This window comes from Tupaia chinensis, unplaced genomic scaffold (genome assembly GCF_000334495.1).
Source record: "Tupaia chinensis unplaced genomic scaffold, TupChi_1.0 Scaffold147282_1, whole genome shotgun sequence".
In the NCBI taxonomy this organism is placed as follows: domain Eukaryota; kingdom Metazoa; phylum Chordata; class Mammalia; order Scandentia; family Tupaiidae; genus Tupaia; species Tupaia belangeri.
The window spans coordinates 3,355,776-3,374,155 of record NW_006207133.1 but is presented as its reverse complement, the minus strand read 5'-3'; the positions used below and the strand labels follow the sequence as shown (position 1 = coordinate 3,374,155).

The 18,380-nt window shown below is 45.3% G+C and overlaps 1 protein-coding gene and 1 non-coding gene across 7 annotated transcripts in view; one reads left to right on the top strand and one right to left on the bottom strand.

Moving 5' to 3' along the window:
• Window positions 1-18,380, bottom strand: part of CFAP221 (cilia and flagella associated protein 221) — a 130,809-nt gene that overhangs the window by 57,198 nt on the left and 55,231 nt on the right. For all 6 annotated transcript variants that reach the window (XM_006169564.1, XM_006169565.2, XM_006169566.1 and 3 more), the window contains one exon: window positions 9,918-10,021. In XM_006169564.1, coding sequence (XP_006169626.1) covers window positions 9,918-10,021 — 104 coding nt within the window. The remainder of the gene's footprint in view (window positions 1-9,917; window positions 10,022-18,380) is intronic.
• Window positions 8,997-9,127, top strand: LOC114006358 (small nucleolar RNA SNORA42/SNORA80 family). The gene has a single exon (XR_003548084.1). It is a non-coding gene; the product is annotated as a small nucleolar RNA SNORA42/SNORA80 family (small nucleolar RNA).

Sequence of the window (18,380 nt, the reverse complement as noted above, 5' to 3'; positions counted from 1 at the left end):
ATGTGAATCTTAAAAAGGAAGAGGTGATTGTCTCCAGATGCTAAGCCACTGGGTGAATTTCCCAAAGCCCAGCATTTTCCTTTTGCTCCCCTAAAGTGCCAAATGGGACAAATCTACAGAAAGTTACCAGAGTTCAAGGAAGCAGTATTAGAGCACACAGGAGAGAAAAACAGAGTTGAAACAAATGGAATAAAAAGGAAGTATTGGTCCAGCCAAGGTGGCGCAGGCAGTAGAGCACCCCCCGCACAACACGGGAGCCCTGGGCTCGCATCCCAGGTCATGACATGTCAGGCACTAGTTGGGAAGGTTAGGGGCAGGGGAAGGGGGAGGACTGCAATGTGCTCCATGTCAAGGATGCCTAAACTAAAACAAAACAAAAGAAAGCTGAACAAAGACGGGGGAGCCGAAGGTGGCGAGGCAGTGAAACATGATGCTCTGTGAGGCAGGGACTGCAATGTGCTCCATGTCAAGGATGCCTCTCTCTCTCTCAAGGATGCCTACACTAAAACAAAACAAAAGAAAGCTGAACAAAGACAGGGGAGCCGAAGGTGGCGAGGCAGTGAAACATGATGCTCTGTGAGGCAGACATACATGGGAAGGTTCAAGTTTAGAGGCACCCTCGAGTACGCTTGGCACACATGTGCCCATGATCCAGGCTGGCTGCAGCTGGGGAGAGGGGGTGAATCGCAGCATCAAGACCCTGTTGGGGATGTTGTATCTTCCTCTTACTCACTCAAAAACCTTAAAGGGAAAAGAAAGTGGAACTGTAGCTGAGGGAGAAACTGCATCAGAAGGAAGAGTTAGCACACCGCACACGCACACACACGCATCCACACATGAACGCAAAGACACGCACGCCCACATGCAGAAAACTCAGATGGGGCATAGCAGGTACGCACGAGCAATCCACACAGAATGAGATGATTTCGAAGATGATAATAGATACTGAAGGCAAAGGAGAAATAACATACACACGAAACTGATATTCCTCACAAAGGGGATGAAGTAAACAGAACATTAAAATAGTCAAGGTTTTAGCAGTTGAAAAACTTGCCTTTTTTTTCCAGATCAAAAGGACATGCCATGTTCCAGGGAAAAAAAAAATTATACAGAACAACACCAATACATATCCTGCTAAATTACTTAACCTCAGACTGAAAAAAAATACCCAGATTTTAAAGGGTCCAGGGTTCACCTTTGATGGGAGTAGATTCACCCAGCCTCTGAATTCCTGGCAAATTCAAAGCCAAAGAGCAATCGGCAATGTCTGCAGAGTTCTGAGGTAAATGACGTTCTAAACCCAGACTGATCCTTCAGGATCACAGGAGCGGGAGAGAGAGAGAGAGAGAGACAGACAGAGAGAGAGAGAGAGCCACTCTCGCACACGCAAGCATTCTAGGCATGTGGCCTGCAAGAACCTTTGTTAACAAGCCTCGGGGTGACAATCTCCAGACAGCACAAAAGGCTGAAATAAAGAACCTGGGAGTGGAGACAGTGTAGAATAAACACCGGGGGCCCAGCCTGGTGGTGCAAGTGGTAGCAAGCTTAAGTGCTGTGCCGGAAGCTCCACGGCTGACTGAGGTTTGGCTCTGAAATCACACGGGGTGCAGGCACATGCGTGCCCAAGATCCTGGCAAGCTGGAGGACCTGAGAAGGGGACGGTGGTATGAGATGTTGCCGAGGGCGCTTCTCTCTCTCTCTCTCCCCCTTCTCTTGTGCACACACTACTACTGTGAATAAAAAATAAGTAAATAATAAAGTAAAAAACTTAAAAAAACAAAAGAATAGAAGTAAAAAGCGTGGTTTTATTTGAATAGAAACTAAGTCACTGTGACATTCGTGATCACAGCACAGAATGTAAACACCATAAATCTAGAAAACATAAAAGAGTACGACAGAGCTGGGAGCTGTAAGGAGAAGGGGACATGCACGTGTGTGCTAGGTCCTCCACCTCCCATGGCCAAGATTCTGGCTGAACTCGAAGCACACTGTTGAAGAAGAGAGTGGCTCTGAACTCTTAATGTTTCGTGATTTTTCCTTCATGTTGACAGTAAACTTTAGCAACGAGTATCACTTACGTCAAGGAAGATTGTCAATTCCCTCAGCTTCACTTGTTTTTCTTCAGGCAATATCATGATCAAATCAATTTTTACATATAAAATGATTCAGTTTTTCTTTCTATTTAAGTTTATTTCTTCTTCTGAGAAAGAACCCCAAACAAGGTCTTGACACTGATCCACACCATCCTCGCCCAGCCCCAGATCATGGGCATACGTGCCTGCTGGACTCAGGGAGGTCTTTAGACGTGAGCCTAGAACCGTCCCACGTCAGCCTCACAGAGCGACATGTTTTACCACTGCACCACTGTCTGGCCCCTGATCTCATTTTTCTAATAGTTTTATGTGTCTCTGTATCGTCATACTCATCTAGCTTCCCTTTTCTCTTTGTACACCAGCACAGAGAGGTGTCTGGAGAGTTGTTAGTTAACAATGCTTATTTCTGGTGTGGTGAGATTCTGGACAACATTTGTTCCTACTAGATTTTGTACTTTCCAGCAGTGTTTGGATTTTTTTATAATGAACATATTTCATTTTTATAAAGTCATTTTTTAAAGAAGCATTAATTTTTTAAAGAATTATTTTATTTATATATTTTAATTTGATCAAGGGGGGGAGGGGGAGAGAGAGAGAGAGAGAAGTGAGAAAGCAAGCCGCCATGTCCAGGACTCGAACCACGGTTGGCCATGTGGGAATCCATTGCCCTTAACCACCATGCCACTCGCTGACCCCGAGAAGCATTCATTTTTACCTAACGCAGTTTCTCCCATACCTCCTTATACCAAGAGTGATTCTTCTCTTCCCTTGGCTATTGCTGTTACCTGCTTTCTGGCATAGCACTAGACCCCAGACCAGCCCTGGGGGACACACAGAGGACCTGCTCTTCTGTCACTGAAGCCCACCTTCTCTCCCAGTGTCTTGGAAGACAGCTCTCCCAGCCTGGCGAGGGCCTGGGCCGAGCTATCCCTGTCTCCCTCGGCCTGACACCAGCACTTCCTAGTGAACAGTGGAGGTCAAGGTATAGCTCGTTCATTGGGTTGAGTTCACTGCTGCTGTGGTCAGCTGAGTTCAGTCAGCCCAGACTGATGGCCCTCCAAGTGGTCCTCTTGGACAGGAGGTACCGAGGTCCCCTGGAGGCAAAAAGAATACCCTAGATCTGATTGAGAGCTATTATTAATTTCTTTAGCTTTTCTCTCACAAAACAGAATGGCCCTAAACTCTGTGATACAATTCCATATATCCCTGTCCTATTGTGAGTATTCTAGTATTATTACTCCTCCAGCTTAGGTAGTGGCTGCAAACTCACATCGGGACCAGACAGACCCTGTTGCCCCGGGTGAGTGGCCCAGCCTCCTTGAGCCTCATTGTCCTCAGCTGCAAAAGAGGGAATGGTCGTACCTCCCCCTCCCAAGTTGCAGGATAAAGCAGAGCATGCACGTGAAGTGCTTAGTGCAGTGCCTGACAGGACTAACAACGCAATGTCAATGGCAGCAACTATAATTTTTTCTTTAAGTTCATTTATTCCATGGGCAAGAGAAACACAGAGACAGACAGCACCCCCAACAGGTTCCTACGCTGTGATTCGCCCCAGCTTCTGTCAGCCCTGGGTCACAGGAAGTTGGGTGCCTGCTGCACTCAGGGAAGTCTCTAGGTGGTCTCCGGGTGACCAGAACCTTCCCAGCCCAGCTTTGCAGAATGTCTCATTTTACTGCTGTGCCACCCCCAGCCCCTGGTGGAAAGGATTATTACTGCGCTAGCCACCCTGTATTCGACCACTGCCCCCCCCCCCATCAGGGAGTAAAGCGGGCCACGGCCCACACGTGATAGAGCTGCTCTAGGGTGTGTGTGTGAAGAACCCCACCTGTGTGTCTAGCTCTCCCTGCCTCCTCCACTGTGCTAGCTAACTGCATTACCCACGCCCTTGAGAAACTAGGGAACTCCTTTACACCTAATAAGTTAGCTGTCCATATCTGCTTTCCCTTCCAAATCATTCCGTGTGGCGTTTTCTTAGAAAGTCATTAAAAAGTTTCATCTCTTGGTTTTACTTCTCTTGAGATTTCTTTTCCGATCCTGCATGTGGCCTCTGGCTACTTTCCTGTTTACTGAACTGAAAGGCTATCAGAAGTCCTTTCCTAGCGTAGCTGCCTCATTTCCATCACTTGTTTTAAGTGACCCTTGCCACACATCTGATGTCACCATTTCTCTGTACAATCATCCCCCCCCCCATCAGGGAGTAAAGCGGGCCACGGCGCACATGTGACAGAGCTGCTCTAGGGTGTGTGTGTGAAGAACCCCACCTGTGTGTCTAGCTCTCCCTGCCTCCTCCACTGTGCTAGCTAACTGCATTACCCACGCCCTTGAGAAACTAGGGAACTCCTTTACACCTAATAAGTTAGCTGTCCATATCTGCTTTCCCTTCCAAATCATTCCGTGTGGCGTTTTCTTAGAAAGTCATTAAAAAGTTTCATCTCTTGGTTTTACTTCTCTTGAGATTTCTTTTCCGATCCTGCATGTGGCCTCTGGCTACTTTCCTGTTTACTGAACTGAAAGGCTATCAGAAGTCCTTTCCTAGCGTAGCTGCCTCATTTCCATCACTTGTTTTAAGTGACCCTTGCCACACATCTGATGTCACCATTTCTCTGTACAATCATATCATCAGTGTGTATTTTCCGGGGTGAGACTCTTCACTGTAGTCCTGATCATTCATATAGGTTTCATGGGCCCAGCTGTGGCAGCACAGCAGCAGCCAGCACTCTGCCCTGCAGGAGGCCTGATGGAAGATTGGGGTTCACTTCCCACTTGGCCTGTGTACATGGTTTGCACGTGTGCCCATGGTCTGGCTGGCTGGGAAGACCGAGGGGAAGATCATGGTGTCAGACTCTGTTGAAGATACTTATTTTTCTCTCAGTTTCCCTCTCTTTCCATCCCTCAAAGAAAAATTAGAGCAAACAAACCAAACATTTTATGGAGGCCTGCTTTGTGTGCTGAAGTCAGAATGTCGTGTTATCCTAACAGTCCTGATTTGCCCTGCACAGGCTGTGCCGACGTGTGTGGAGTCGTCCATCTCACCTGTCTGCAGGTGTGTGTGGGGAGGGGAGCAGGAGCCACCTTCCCTTTCCTCGCTCCTGTCTGGATGGAATGGCTCTGCCTGTGAACTCTCAAAGCCTTCTGGGCCCTGTAGGTGAGCCTTGCTATGTTATGAAATACCTCAGTCAGGGGCCAAGGGACTTCGAAGAAGGAGCAGGCGGGAGTTAACACTTGCTCCCGATTGAAACCTAAATAGGTGCACGTTGGAGTGTGGGCAGCACAGTGGCAGGTACTGCCAGATGCCAGGAGTATGAATGAGTCCAGCTGAGCCAGGAGTCAAACCCAGACACCCCAGAGGAGCAGGGAGCAGAAGGTGTGTGGAGGTGCTTGGATCCTGACAGGTCGGTGTGGTGTTCCTAGTGTCCTCGTGCTCAGCCAGAGCAGGCTCTTTGCCAGGGTGTGCTGCCTGTGCCCATGGGTAATGGCTACAACCAAAAGTGGTCTGAGGACAATGCAAGGGTAGAGGTTCTAGGATTGCCCCCAACTCAATACAAAGTTGCAGGGAGTTTTCATTTGGGAAGAAAGTACAAAATATAAAATTATCCATACATGGGTTACAAGAACATCAGGAAATAGTTCCTGGACTCGCTTGCTTACCTAGGCATCTTACGCTGCAATTTACCATTTCTACCAATTGGCTGCATCCTTCCTTAGCATACACGACACCAAGAGGATGCCACAAGTAAGCAAGTTCAATGATGTTTTTGTGTCATTTGGTTGGTCCTCAACATTAATAAGATATTGGCCAAAGCTGAGTATTGACATTTTTTCCAAAATCTCAGCAGAGCATTCTTGATGTTTTAATTGCATATGACTTCTTGTCAGCAGTACCAGGAAAGTCATAAAATCCTTTACTTGTTTCCCCCAATCCTGGGAAAATCTTGGCATCATTGGCAGGCTCAGGCCCCCCAGCCACAGGGCACACTTGCCTTCAAGGATGTCCAGTGGCAAATGGCCGGTTGAGTTGAAGTTAAGGGTGCCATGTCAGATTTGTGCCTTGGAAATGGAATTAGCTTTATTCCTTTTTTTTTTTTTTTTTTTTTCATTTAGTAAATCTGAGTACAAAACGCCTGGGAGGCATGGATAGAGGACATGAACCTGGAACTTCCCATGTGGGTCCGCCTCAGAACATGGTGTTTTAGTGCTGCAGCACCATCTGGCTTCTATTCTGCCCGCATTTACAGAAGCACGGCTAATCCATATTCTCACTAGCTTCTCTCCCTTTTCCTTACTGCTGGTGCTAGCTCAGTCCAGGCTGGGCGGGCCGGCATTACCTCAGTCCAATACCATGACTTCCTGCCTCACGTCTGTACCTCCCTGTCACAGCCACACGCTGTGGCTGTACTGGCCTGTCAGAAAAACAGCTCCCTTCACACCTGCTCAGAAACCTTGGTGGTTCCTTCTGCTGATGGAACTGTAGCAGATGGGGGCAGGGTCTATGGATCAGGTGAATCTGGTAGTGCCAAATGGCACGCTAAGGAACGTGGACATCAGAATCACATGGATGTACTTGCTCAAAGTAGAGGAAACTGGCCCAGCCACAGTGGCCCTAGCAGGAAGGCATCACCGTGTGGTGGCTGAGGCTGCACTGGAGAGCCAGGTTCAGTTCCTGGCCCACCTAAATGAGCTGGGTGTGGTGACTCACACCTTTGGCCCTAGCTAACTGGGAAGTTGGGGCAGGACGTGATGTGGCAAGACCTTGTCAAAAGTGCCTATCTCTTGCTCTCTCCCTCCTATTCTCTCTCTGTTATAACAAAAGAAAAAGGGGTGGCCCCTTAGTGCAGCAGTAGTGTTGTCAAAGGAGGCTGCATTCCATATGTCCAGCCAGGATTTATGTCCCGGCCCCAGCAGCTTGGAAAACACAGGTGGGGCACTGCACATATGTCCAGGATCCTGATGGGACGGAGAATTGGAGGAAAAAGGATTGTCATGTGATCAGACCCCCTTGGAGGCTGCTTTCTTCCCCTGTTCCCCCATCTCCCTCTCATGTGTGCATGCGCCTTCTGCCGGGGGAAAAGAATCCTTGTCTTTCCCAGAATTACTAAATCCAAATCACCAGGGATGGTCCTGGGCTTTATGGTTTCCATAGCTGTTGAAGATTTTGGGGTGCTAACCTTGTCTAACATCCCATCTGGGGATTTGATTCCCATCTGCTACACCTACACTAATCTCCAGTGAAACTGATCTAGCTACTTGGTAAGAAACCATGTTCATCTTTGGGTGTCTCTGACTACACACTAACACTGGTTCTGTCCTGTGGAGCCACACAGAACAACCCACTCCTTCCCACACCATGGCACTGCTCCTTACTGAGGGCTGCTATCCTTCTGCTTCAGCCTTCCATCCAGGATTACAGGACTACTGCCACCATGCCTGGTCTTTAGCTTGAACTGGGACGTGAACCCAGGCCCCTCCTGTGGTCCCAGCCTGCAGAGCACAGGTCTTAGCATGCACTGCCAAGGCTGGGCCCATTCTTTTTGAGGTATACCATTCCTATTTTCTCACTAACCCTACGTCCTCTCACTAGACCACCTGGATCTGTCTTAGAGTGTCTCAGAGTGTGGCTCTGCGAGGCAGTCCCAGAGGTCCCATGCAGTCAGATGGCCCACGGAAGAGCATTATTTCCTCTTTTTTGCTAGAATCTCTACTTCTTGAAGTGAAGTTTAGATGAAGAACAAGAGCTAACACTTTACTGACATACCTGGTAGGGCGAGTTTCCATAACCTCTTCAGGGTTAAGGTGAAAATTCATCTTGCACTGTGTGAGGCAGTGCATAGACCACAGTCAAAAGGAGTGGGTTCTAATCCCACCTCTGTTACTTCCTATTGTGTGACCTTCGACAAGTTACTTAACCCCTCTGTGCCTCACTTCCAGGTTTACAAAATGGAAATAATTATTGTACTAACTTGATATGGATATGGTACATATTATGATGTGTGTGTACATATACATATATTTGTGTGCGTGTGTGTGGTGAACCCAGGCCCCTCCTGTGGTCCCAGCCTGCAGAGCACAGGTCTTAGCATGCACTGCCAAGGCTGGGCCCATTCTTTTTGAGGTATACCATTCCTATTTTCTCACTAACCCTACGTCCTCTCACTAGACCACCTGGATCTGTCTTAGAGTGTCTCAGAGTGTGGCTCTGCGAGGCAGTCCCAGAGGTCCCATGCAGTCAGATGGCCCACGGAAGAGCATTATTTCCTCTTTTTTGCTAGAATCTCTACTTCTTGAAGTGAAGTTTAGATGAAGAACAAGAGCTAACACTTTACTGACATACCTGGTAGGGCGAGTTTCCATAACCTCTTCAGGGTTAAGGTGAAAATTCATCTTGCACTGTGTGAGGCAGTGCATAGACCACAGTCAAAAGGAGTGGGTTCTAATCCCACCTCTGTTACTTCCTATTGTGTGACCTTCGACAAGTTACTTAACCCCTCTGTGCCTCACTTCCAGGTTTACAAAATGGAAATAATTATTGTACTAACTTGATATGGATATGGTACATATTATGATGTGTGTGTACATATACATATATTTGTGTGCGTGTGTGTGCGTGCATGTGTGTGTGTGTGTGAGTGTGTGTAGACAGAGAGTTTAGAATAATGCCTGGCACATAATAATTTCTAAGGAAGTATTATTATTATTATTTTGCAGAAAGGCCAATTGTGAGAATATCAACTATACTTAAAATATGAAATATAATCTCTAGTCTAATTTTAGCAGCCATTTATTTTCCCTTCTTTTGAAGGCCCAGCTGAAAACAATAAACCTCCTATCTCTGGAAAAAGAGTCAAGTTATTTTTGTTGTTGTATAAATAGTAGTTATCTTTTATTTAAAAAAAATCTCAGAATGATGCACGGACTTGGATTTATGACAGGCTCATCCTCCTGGGTCCCCCATCGTGCCCCCTGCCAGAGCAAACTGGCCCCGACCCATGCCCGGTCTCTGCCTGTGGGATGCTGCCTCTGAAGCGGGTTGCACGATGGGGAAAAAAAATCTCAAAATGGCTCCTGGTTCTCTAGAAAACAATCTATATGCATCTGATCATTTAGAATTAATGCAGTTTCTGCTTTAAACATTCATTGCTGGACAAAATATGCACTTGCAAGGGTGAAAACATCGTAAACAAATGATTATCCAGACTTGAAGCAAAACAAAACAATTTTAGCCTTCGCAGTAGAACACTGAGGACAGATATATAAATCCCCAACTTAAAACATCAAGAGACAGAAACTGGGAAGCAGACATCACCTCAGGTGTAAAATTTCCCTTCCAAATGTCTGTAGCAGTACAGGGACCCATGTGCTCCGAGGCATACAAACACGGCCTGCTCACACCACAAACGCGACAAACTCATTAGACTCTTCACAAGATTCTGAAAGCTTTGGAAGAAATCACATCCCATTTTATTTGAAATTGAATTAAAAGGTGAATACAGAACTACTGATGTACCGAGAGCCAAAGTTAGAATGAGAATGGATCGGCTTCTAATTTCAAGTTTTCACCTTGGAAGAAACTTACCTAGATATGATAAATGACATACATTATAACCAATGACCCAAGAAGTGTCTTTATCCTAAGTCTCTAATTCCAGCTTACATTAAGTTTGCTGTGTGAAGTTTGTTACTGTTGTGCGTCTGAAATGATGATAATACGTTCAAATGTGGCTTCCTAATTATTTATTTACTTTTAGAACTTGAGACCTACTTTGCAAATCCCCTCTTTGATCCATGAACTCTAAGGAAATCGGAAACCTGAAATCCTGACTCTCTTACCTGATGTTGGCTCAACAGCAAAGGCTTGATGGAACTGAATCAAAGTGATGTGGAACTCGAAATCTACTGGGCAGCTGCACTGCAAAGGAATGATGTACGTTTTGCTGCAAAACAGAAAAAAGAAAGAAAGGACTTTTTTGGGGGGTTCTTTTGGCAGCAAGGAATAGACTCAAATTACATAAGAAACAACCACCACCAGAACAACCAACACTGGTCCGCATGTTCCATATTCCAAGAGCTATTCCGTGCATTTCCCACACTAGGGAACTTGGCCCCACTTATAGAGGGGGAAACTGAGGCACGAGAGAGTAAGTGGACTGTGTGGGGTGACAGGACTAGTTAGTGGCAGAACCGGGATTGCACACAGGTCGCCCGTCCTTGGTGTCCCCACTCCTGACACCCCTGCCCATGCTGCCTCTCCAGTACTATCAGGCTGATCCTATGGAGATGGGAAAGGCAATCTCTACCCCATGGCCAGGCACAGGGAGCCTCGAAAATGCCAAACAGAAATGCCTTATATGAAGGGGTAATCAAAAAGCTCATGGAAAATGTGTGTCATGAAAAAACCATGCTTGGATTTAAAAATATTTTTGTACCAAAATAAACTTGTGTTTTAATTCCATTTTCCACAACTTTTGAAAGTCCCTTATAGAAAGCCTGGAGGCACCCTTCGTCTTCACTGTGGGCTGCACTTGAAATATGCTAGAGACTCCCTGGTTAGAGACTCCTGGCCAGAAGTCCAGCAAATATTAGGAAACTGAGGAGGGTCTGTGCACTCAGAAATGCTATCACTGACGACGAGGCACTTCTTAGCCGGTGGGAGGCTATTGCCAACAGTAGCACAGCAGATACTGCGATGGTGACATTTCTCAGAGGTCCCATGCTTCTCTTCATGCCCTCTCCTCTCGGGCAGACGCTGTCAGCCAGCATGGGTGGGAGAGCCAGACGGGAAGGCGAAGGCAGGAGAGGTCACTGGGAGTACTGTACAGGGCTCGGGGCAGGTTATCTGATCCCCTTTCAGCAGCAGAAAGATGAACTCTGCCTTTCCCATGCCCCGACACTTGCATGTCCCTGTCTTTCCTGCACTTCCTCCCTTCTCCTCTGGCCACCAGCTGCTTCTTCATTCTGGACTCTGTGCCTCTCTCCTCTACCCCGGACTCTGGAGCCCTCATGGCCCATCAGGACCCTCCCACCTGGTGGCAGTTCTCTACCTTCTACACTTTAGATGGTGGCCTCTCTGCCCACTGTGTGTCCCTTCACATCTCCGAGGTCATATATCCTGGGAGGAGGTGATTGTAACATGATGTGAGCAGAGGTCCTGGCAGTACTCGTCCCAACACATCTGCCGCTGTGCTTCCCCATCACGCCATCTTCCTCACTGGCCCAGAGCCTGTCTTCCCTTGGAGACTAAATTCTATGAAAGTTTGTGTCCACGTGGGTCTCCCTTGTCACCTCAGCACTACCCCCAAGTCTCACAGAATGAACACTCAACATATACACAGGATCTTCAAAACATTCCAGGAAAATGCACATTATGAAAAACTAGGCATAGATTTCAAAGTGCATTGCACCAATAATACACTCATGCTTTGATTCCATTTTCCCGCACACTTTTAGAAGCCCCCTTATATTTGCTGGGGCAAGGTAAAATAACCCTGTGTTCAGTAGCAATTTTGGAGGTAGAGTATAGTTCAAATGTGGTTTTGAAATTATGCCCAAAACATTTTTATTTGGCTTTAAAGTTCAATGCTTTTAAATTTTGTTGAAATACTTCAAATGTAAAGAAAAATATAACGAGTAGAAAAAGGTTTTAAACATCCCTTTATCTACCACCAAGCTCTAGCTAATCTTTTGCTTTGGATGCTGTAATCTGCTCCCCTCCGCCCTCCAGCCAGCCAGGATCATGGGTATGAGCACACGTGTCCCGCATGTTTCAGGTCCACCCAAGACCCGAATCTGTGGCTCCAGCATTGAAGAGCGGCAGGCTACTCCCTGCAGCATCAGCCTGGGAAATACTGTTACAGTTCAAACATTGCAGAGGAGCGGAAGCTCTCTGGACACTCCTCTCCTTCCTCTCCTTCCACGAGCAACACAGGAGTTTCTGTTGGGCACCAACACTCGGGATTTCCATAGGTTAATTTCTGCCAACCTGATCAAGGTGAAATGGTATCTCCATTTATTTATTTATCTTTCTTTTGTGAGAGAGAGTGAGTTGGGATCCCCTGACAGGACCTTATTATGCTGTGATCCTCCCCATCACCTTATGACTGGCCAGGATCACAGCATGTCCTGGGCTGTGCTTGGCACATTCAGGTTGACCTGGGATCTGAAACCTGGGCTTCCTGTATGCCTCCAGTATTGTGCAAAACACCCTGTTGCCTGCACCACTGCAGTTGGACCTCTCATGTTATTTTAATTCTCACTTTTTTTTTTTTTGGAGAGGTTTTTTTTTGCTATAGGGCATGTGCACTCGCCAGAAAGACAGGGAGAGACAGACAGAAAGCAAGAAATCACTCCCCGGTGGGATGGCACAATCCCTTCTCCTCCATTCTCCTCTTGGGATCTTGGGCATGCACAAACATACGCCCAACGTGAGTTCAAGCCACTGGGTCCGGGACTCGAACCACGGCCGACTACATGAGAGTCCAGCGACATAGCCATTAGGCTAACTGCTGGTTCCTAATTCTCACTTTTATGAGGTTGAACTTCTATTCAGCTTCTATTCCTATGTATCAATGTGGGTTTTCTCTTCCATAAATTGTTGTGCTATTCTTTGCGCATTCCTCTTTTGGGTTGTTTTGTTCTCTTATTTACTAGTAAATTCTAATATCAATTTAGTAAGTTTTATGTATTAGAAATATATTTTTCTACTCATAGTTTCTTTAGATTTATTTATGGGATTCTTTGTTAAGCAGAGTTTTTAATTTTGTTTAAAAAGAATAACTTATTTAATTTGATTTATTATTATTAGTTTTAAAATTTGCTATAGGGCACAAGTGCTCAACAGAGAGACACACACACACACACAGAAGGTGAGAAAGCAAGCTGCTTGGTCCAGGACTCAAGCCGTGATCAGCCGCATGGGAATCCAATGTCTTAACCACCACACCACCTGCTGGTTCCCCAGAGTTTTAAATTTTGAAGTAGTCAGGTTTCTCCATATTTGATTTTAGAGCAAATTGAAATATGTTTAATATTATGAACATGAGTATCTCTAATTTATTCAGATATAATTTTATGTCCTTCAATCAAATTTTAGGGGGAACCAGCAGTTAGCGTAATGGCTATGTCGCTGGACTCCCATGTAGTTAACCGCGGTTCACGTCCCGGACCCGGTGGCTTAAAACTCACGCCAGGCGCGTGTGCGTGCATGCCCAAGATCCCGAGAGGAGAATGGAGGAGAAGGGATTGCGGTGTGACCATCCCCTCTGGGGGGTGATTTCTCGCTTTTTGTCTCTATGTCTCTCTCTGTCTGTCTGGCGAGTGCACGTGCCCTATAGCGAAAACCTCTAAAAAAAAAATATGTTTCTCCATAGTAAGCTTGTACATTTGTACATTTCGGTTAGACTTTTCCCCCTGGGTGGGTCGGTATGCTCAGGGTGCTGTAACAGCCAGAGACAGGGGCTTACAAACAACAGACATTTATTTCTCAGCACTCTGGGGTCTGGGAGATCAATGCACTGGCAGACGTGGTGTCTGGTGAGGGCTTGCTCATGGATGATTATCTTCTCACAATGTCTTCACATGGACGTGCCCAGAGAGCTCACCCTGGTGTCTTTTAGAAGGACATTGACCCCATCTGTGAGGTTTAACTCCCCTGACGTAATCATTTCCCCAATGTTCCACGTCCTAACACCATCACTTTGGGTGTTAGATTTCAAAATACAAACTTTTTTGAGACACAAACATTGAAACTACACAACCAGGTATTTTACAGCTTCTGTTACCTTTGTGATGGACTTATTTTTTAAATAATTCATTATTAGTAGTGTATTGCAATGCTACTTGATTTTGGATATTGATCTAAACCATATTAAAGACTCTGATGGGATGCAAAATTTTACCTGTAGAAAGCCTGGGGGGGGGAGACCTCAAAATAATATTCTTGTCTGTTACAGTCATAAATAAAACTGATAAGGCATTACAATTTTTATCTGTAGATTTTCTTAGATTTTTCTATGTAGAGAATCATATGATCTGGAAAAAACAAAGGACACTTTCTTACTAACTTTTCCAACTCATAGGACTCACATCTTTGTTTCTGGTCATTGCATTAATGATGGCTTCCAGTTCAGACTGAATGAACATGGTACTAGAAAGCATTCTTTTCTTATTTTGACATCAGTGGGAATACTTTTATGTTTTACCACTCAGAATGTTTCTGGGAAGTTTGTGATACATATCTTTTATTGAGTCAAGAAAATTTTCTTCTATTTCTAAGCCCTTTTTCCATTTCATCAGGAATGAGTTTTTGATGTCTGTTTGAATTTGCTTGTTATATATAACTCTTCCATTCCTTTATTTTCAAACTCTATAAAGTTTATTTTAGGTATGTCTCTAGAAAAGCAGTCTATAATTTTGAAAAATTCATTTATTTTTATTAGTGATAGAGAGCATGTGTGCATGCATGAGAAAGAGGGAAGGGAGAGAGAGAGATCCCTCAATAGGGCCTGGTCATGCTATGATTCTTTTTTCTCCAATTCTCTATTCTGTCCGGATCCTGGGCATGTGCATGTAAACCTGGCATGATGCCCAAGGGACTGGAATTCAAACCCTGGTCAGCCATGTGGGATCCAGCTTCCTCTGTGGAGTGCTGTGATATTCTACAGCTTGACTCCCAAGTGCTTAGGCAGAAACTTAACTGCGTTCTGCTTGAATGCACCATTTAAAGCTTCATATTCATCTTAAATTCAGGAAAATTCTCAGCTATTAACTCTTCAAATGTTGCTTCTCTGCTATTCCTTTCACTTTCTTCCAACAGAATTCTTATTAGATATATTTTGGAGTCTCACTCTAGCATCTATAGCTCCTAATTTTCCTTTTTTTAAAATTTTTCTTTTTTTAGTGTTTTGTTTTTTTTTTGCCATAGGGCATACGCACTCACCAGAGAGAGACAGAGAGAGGTAAAGTGAGAAATCACCCTCATCCCCCAGAGGGGATGGCTACACTGCATTCCCTTTTCCTTGCACACATGCACACATGCTTGGCATGATTTTTAAGCTGCTGGGTCAGCCCACATGGGAGTCCAGCTGCTGACCCTAATTTTCCTTCCTTTTATATGTAATCTCTGTATGCTGCATTCTGATGAATTCCTACTATCTTCCAATGGGTTAGTCTTTTCTTTAACCATGCCCAGTGTAGAGTTTATTTGATCTATTTAGATTTTACATTTTAAGGGGCTGGCAGGTGGCATGGTGGTTAAGGGCACTGGGCTCCCACATGACCAGCTGTCGTTCAAGTCCCGGACCTGGTGGCTTGCTTTCTCACTTTTCCTCTCTCTGACTTTGTCCCTCTCTGGTCAAATTAAAATAAATAGAGTTAAATAAAGTAATTATTTAAAAAAATACTTTACATTTTAATGCCCATATTTTGAATTTCCAATTGGTTCTTTTTTTTTTTTTTTTTGAAGAGGTTTTTGCTATAGGGCGCGTGCACTCGCCAGACAGACAGAGAGAGAGAAAGAGAGATAAAAAGCGAGAAATCACCCCCCAAGGGGGGATGGCCACGCCGCAATCCCTTCTCCTCCTTTCTCCTCTCGGGATCTTGGGCACGCACGCACATGCACCCGGTGTGAGTTTAAACCACCAGGTCTGGGACGGTCAACTATGTGGGAGTCCAGCGACATAGCCATTACACTAACTGCTGGTCCCTCCAATTGGTTCTTCTTATCCACTGAAAGGTTTGCCACAGGGCATGTGTACTCGCTGGAGCGAGACAGAGAGACAGTTAGTGAGAGAGAAAGTGAAAAATCAGCCCTCAGGAGGGATGGCCATACTGCAATCTCTTCTCCATTCTCCTTCTGGGATTTTGAGCAAGCATGCACACGTACCTGGCATGTTTTTCAAGCTGCTGGGTCCAGGACTCGAACTGTGGTCAGCTATGTGGGAGTCCAGCACCTTAACCACCATACCACTTGCTGTTCCGTCTACCTAGTTTTTAAAAAAACTCCACCTATTTGTTTCATAATTTCATGACATTGTTAAGTGGAAGTTTATCTCATTAAGGGTCCTAGGTGTACCTATTTTAATGCCTTTAACAAACTGTTCTAAAAAATTCATTTCATCTAATTATATTCTGATTGTTGGGTTTCAGTTATCTGTCTTAGTGTGAGATTTATAATCATGTACTTTGGAATTTGGATTTGCAGATGTACTTTGAGTAAAAGGATTTAATAACTGTCTCCCCCCCAGGGGAGATGACCACACTGCAATCCCTTCTCCTCCATTCTCCTCTCAAGATCTTGGGCACGCACATACATGCGCCCGGCATGAGTTTTTTAAGCCACCGGGTCTGGGATGTGAACCACGGTTGACCACGTGGGAATCCAGCGACATAGCCATTACGTTAACTGTTGGTCCCAGCAATGTCCTATTTCCAATGAATTCTCACTAGTATGCTCTTTAAAACATGGTTTCTTAGCTGCGATGTCTCTCTGAGAGGGAAGTAGCTGTGAATACAGACCCCAGTAGGGCATAGCCTTTTCTCAGAATTCCTACAATCATCTCCAAGGGCCTAACATCTCTGATATAAACCTCAAATAAGGACCAGCATACAACACAGTCTCTTCACCCAACAGTGAGACAAACACATCTAGATTTTTTTCTACCAAACTCCTTAACTCCTGTCCTAAATTGGATTTTTTTTTTCTAAATTGGGTTTTGATAGCGATAACTAGTCCATTTCAACTCTCTGAGATAGCTCCTAATTCTGAAAAATAGTACATGAAGGTTATTCAACCTAATAGACACTCAGAACCCACAGGGCCTGGCTACTCCAGCACCAGCCCTGGGTAGGAAAACTCACGTTACCAGTTTTATCTGTATGTAGGTACACATGCCTCTCAAGATGCAAGCAAGCCTCGTGTAATGCTCAGTGTGAAGCCTAGACTTCCCACACGTGGTTTCTGAAGCTCAGGCTGGTGACTCGCATGGCCACATGGGCTGGGTTGTCCTCATGTCAGTAACCTCAGGTCTGCGCAGAGCTGTTCCCACGAGGTAAAATCTGAAGCTCAGGGTTCTTTGGCTAAAAGCTGCGTGTTTTCATTTTTCTGAACTCAAACAGACAGACAGCTCCTGGGGGTGGGGGCAGACGTGGCACAGCAGTAAACACTGATGCTCTGCAAGGCGGTCTCCATGAGAAGATTCCCAGCTCATGTCTGGAGCCCTTCCTAAGTATGCTGGGCGTGATCCAGGGCTGGGCTGAGTCAGTGTCGGGACCCTGGGGGGAGCTGTTTCTCTTGCTTGTGGAAAAAATAAATGAGCAAACGAAAACCAAAACACCTTTTCTTTCCCCTTTGATTATATATATCTAATTTTCCATTAATTTCCCAGCTCTGATAATTCCCATGGAAAAAGTGTCAGGGTATTTGTTTAATAATGATTAGATGAAGCCAAATTCCTGGTGCGTGAACCAGTCTGGAAAAATAAACCATTCCTTGAAGGCTCAAAAGTCTAAGTCCCATGATTCAGAAAGAGACATAGCAGACAACGAATACAAATGCCAACTGAATTGCTGCTGTTCTTATTATGGATATCAAATTATGTGGGTGGCCACCATAATCACATGTCAAGAATAATGTAGACAAATTTGGACAAAAATTAATTTTAGTTCATATGTAATTTAACTTACTTAGGAGTGTTTTTTTAAATTTGAATTTGTGGATACAGAATTCCATTTGGTTCTAGAATTTAAAATTCTAAAATAAATATTCGTGGTTGAGGCTGGCTGGTGGCACAGCAGTAAAACACACTGCTCTGCGGGGCTGACTCACGGGGGGGGCGGGGGTTCGAGGTTCACATCCCTCAGTGCCCTGGTCTTTCTAGTGCTCATGATCTGGGACTGGCTGAGGCTGGAGTGAGGAGGAATCAGGGTGGCAGGACTCTGGAGGGGGGGGTTCCTCTCTTTCTGTCTCTCTTGCTAATGGGAGGAACAAATAAACCTAAAATAATAGAAGCAAAACAAACTCCCATTGCTAAATATCATTACAACTGGTCTATAATGAAGAAACATGAACTAATGTGAGTATCTTACGCCTATGACTCCTCAAAAGCAAACGGGACCGGGAACCAGTAGTTAGCGTAATGGCTATGTCACTGGACTCCCACGTAGTTGACCACGGTTTGTGTCCTGGACCCGGTGGCTTAAAACTCACGCTGGAAGCGTGTGCATGCGTGCCCAAGATCCCGAGAGGAGAATGGAGGAGAAGGGATTGCGGCGTGACCATCCCCTCTGGGGGTGTTATTT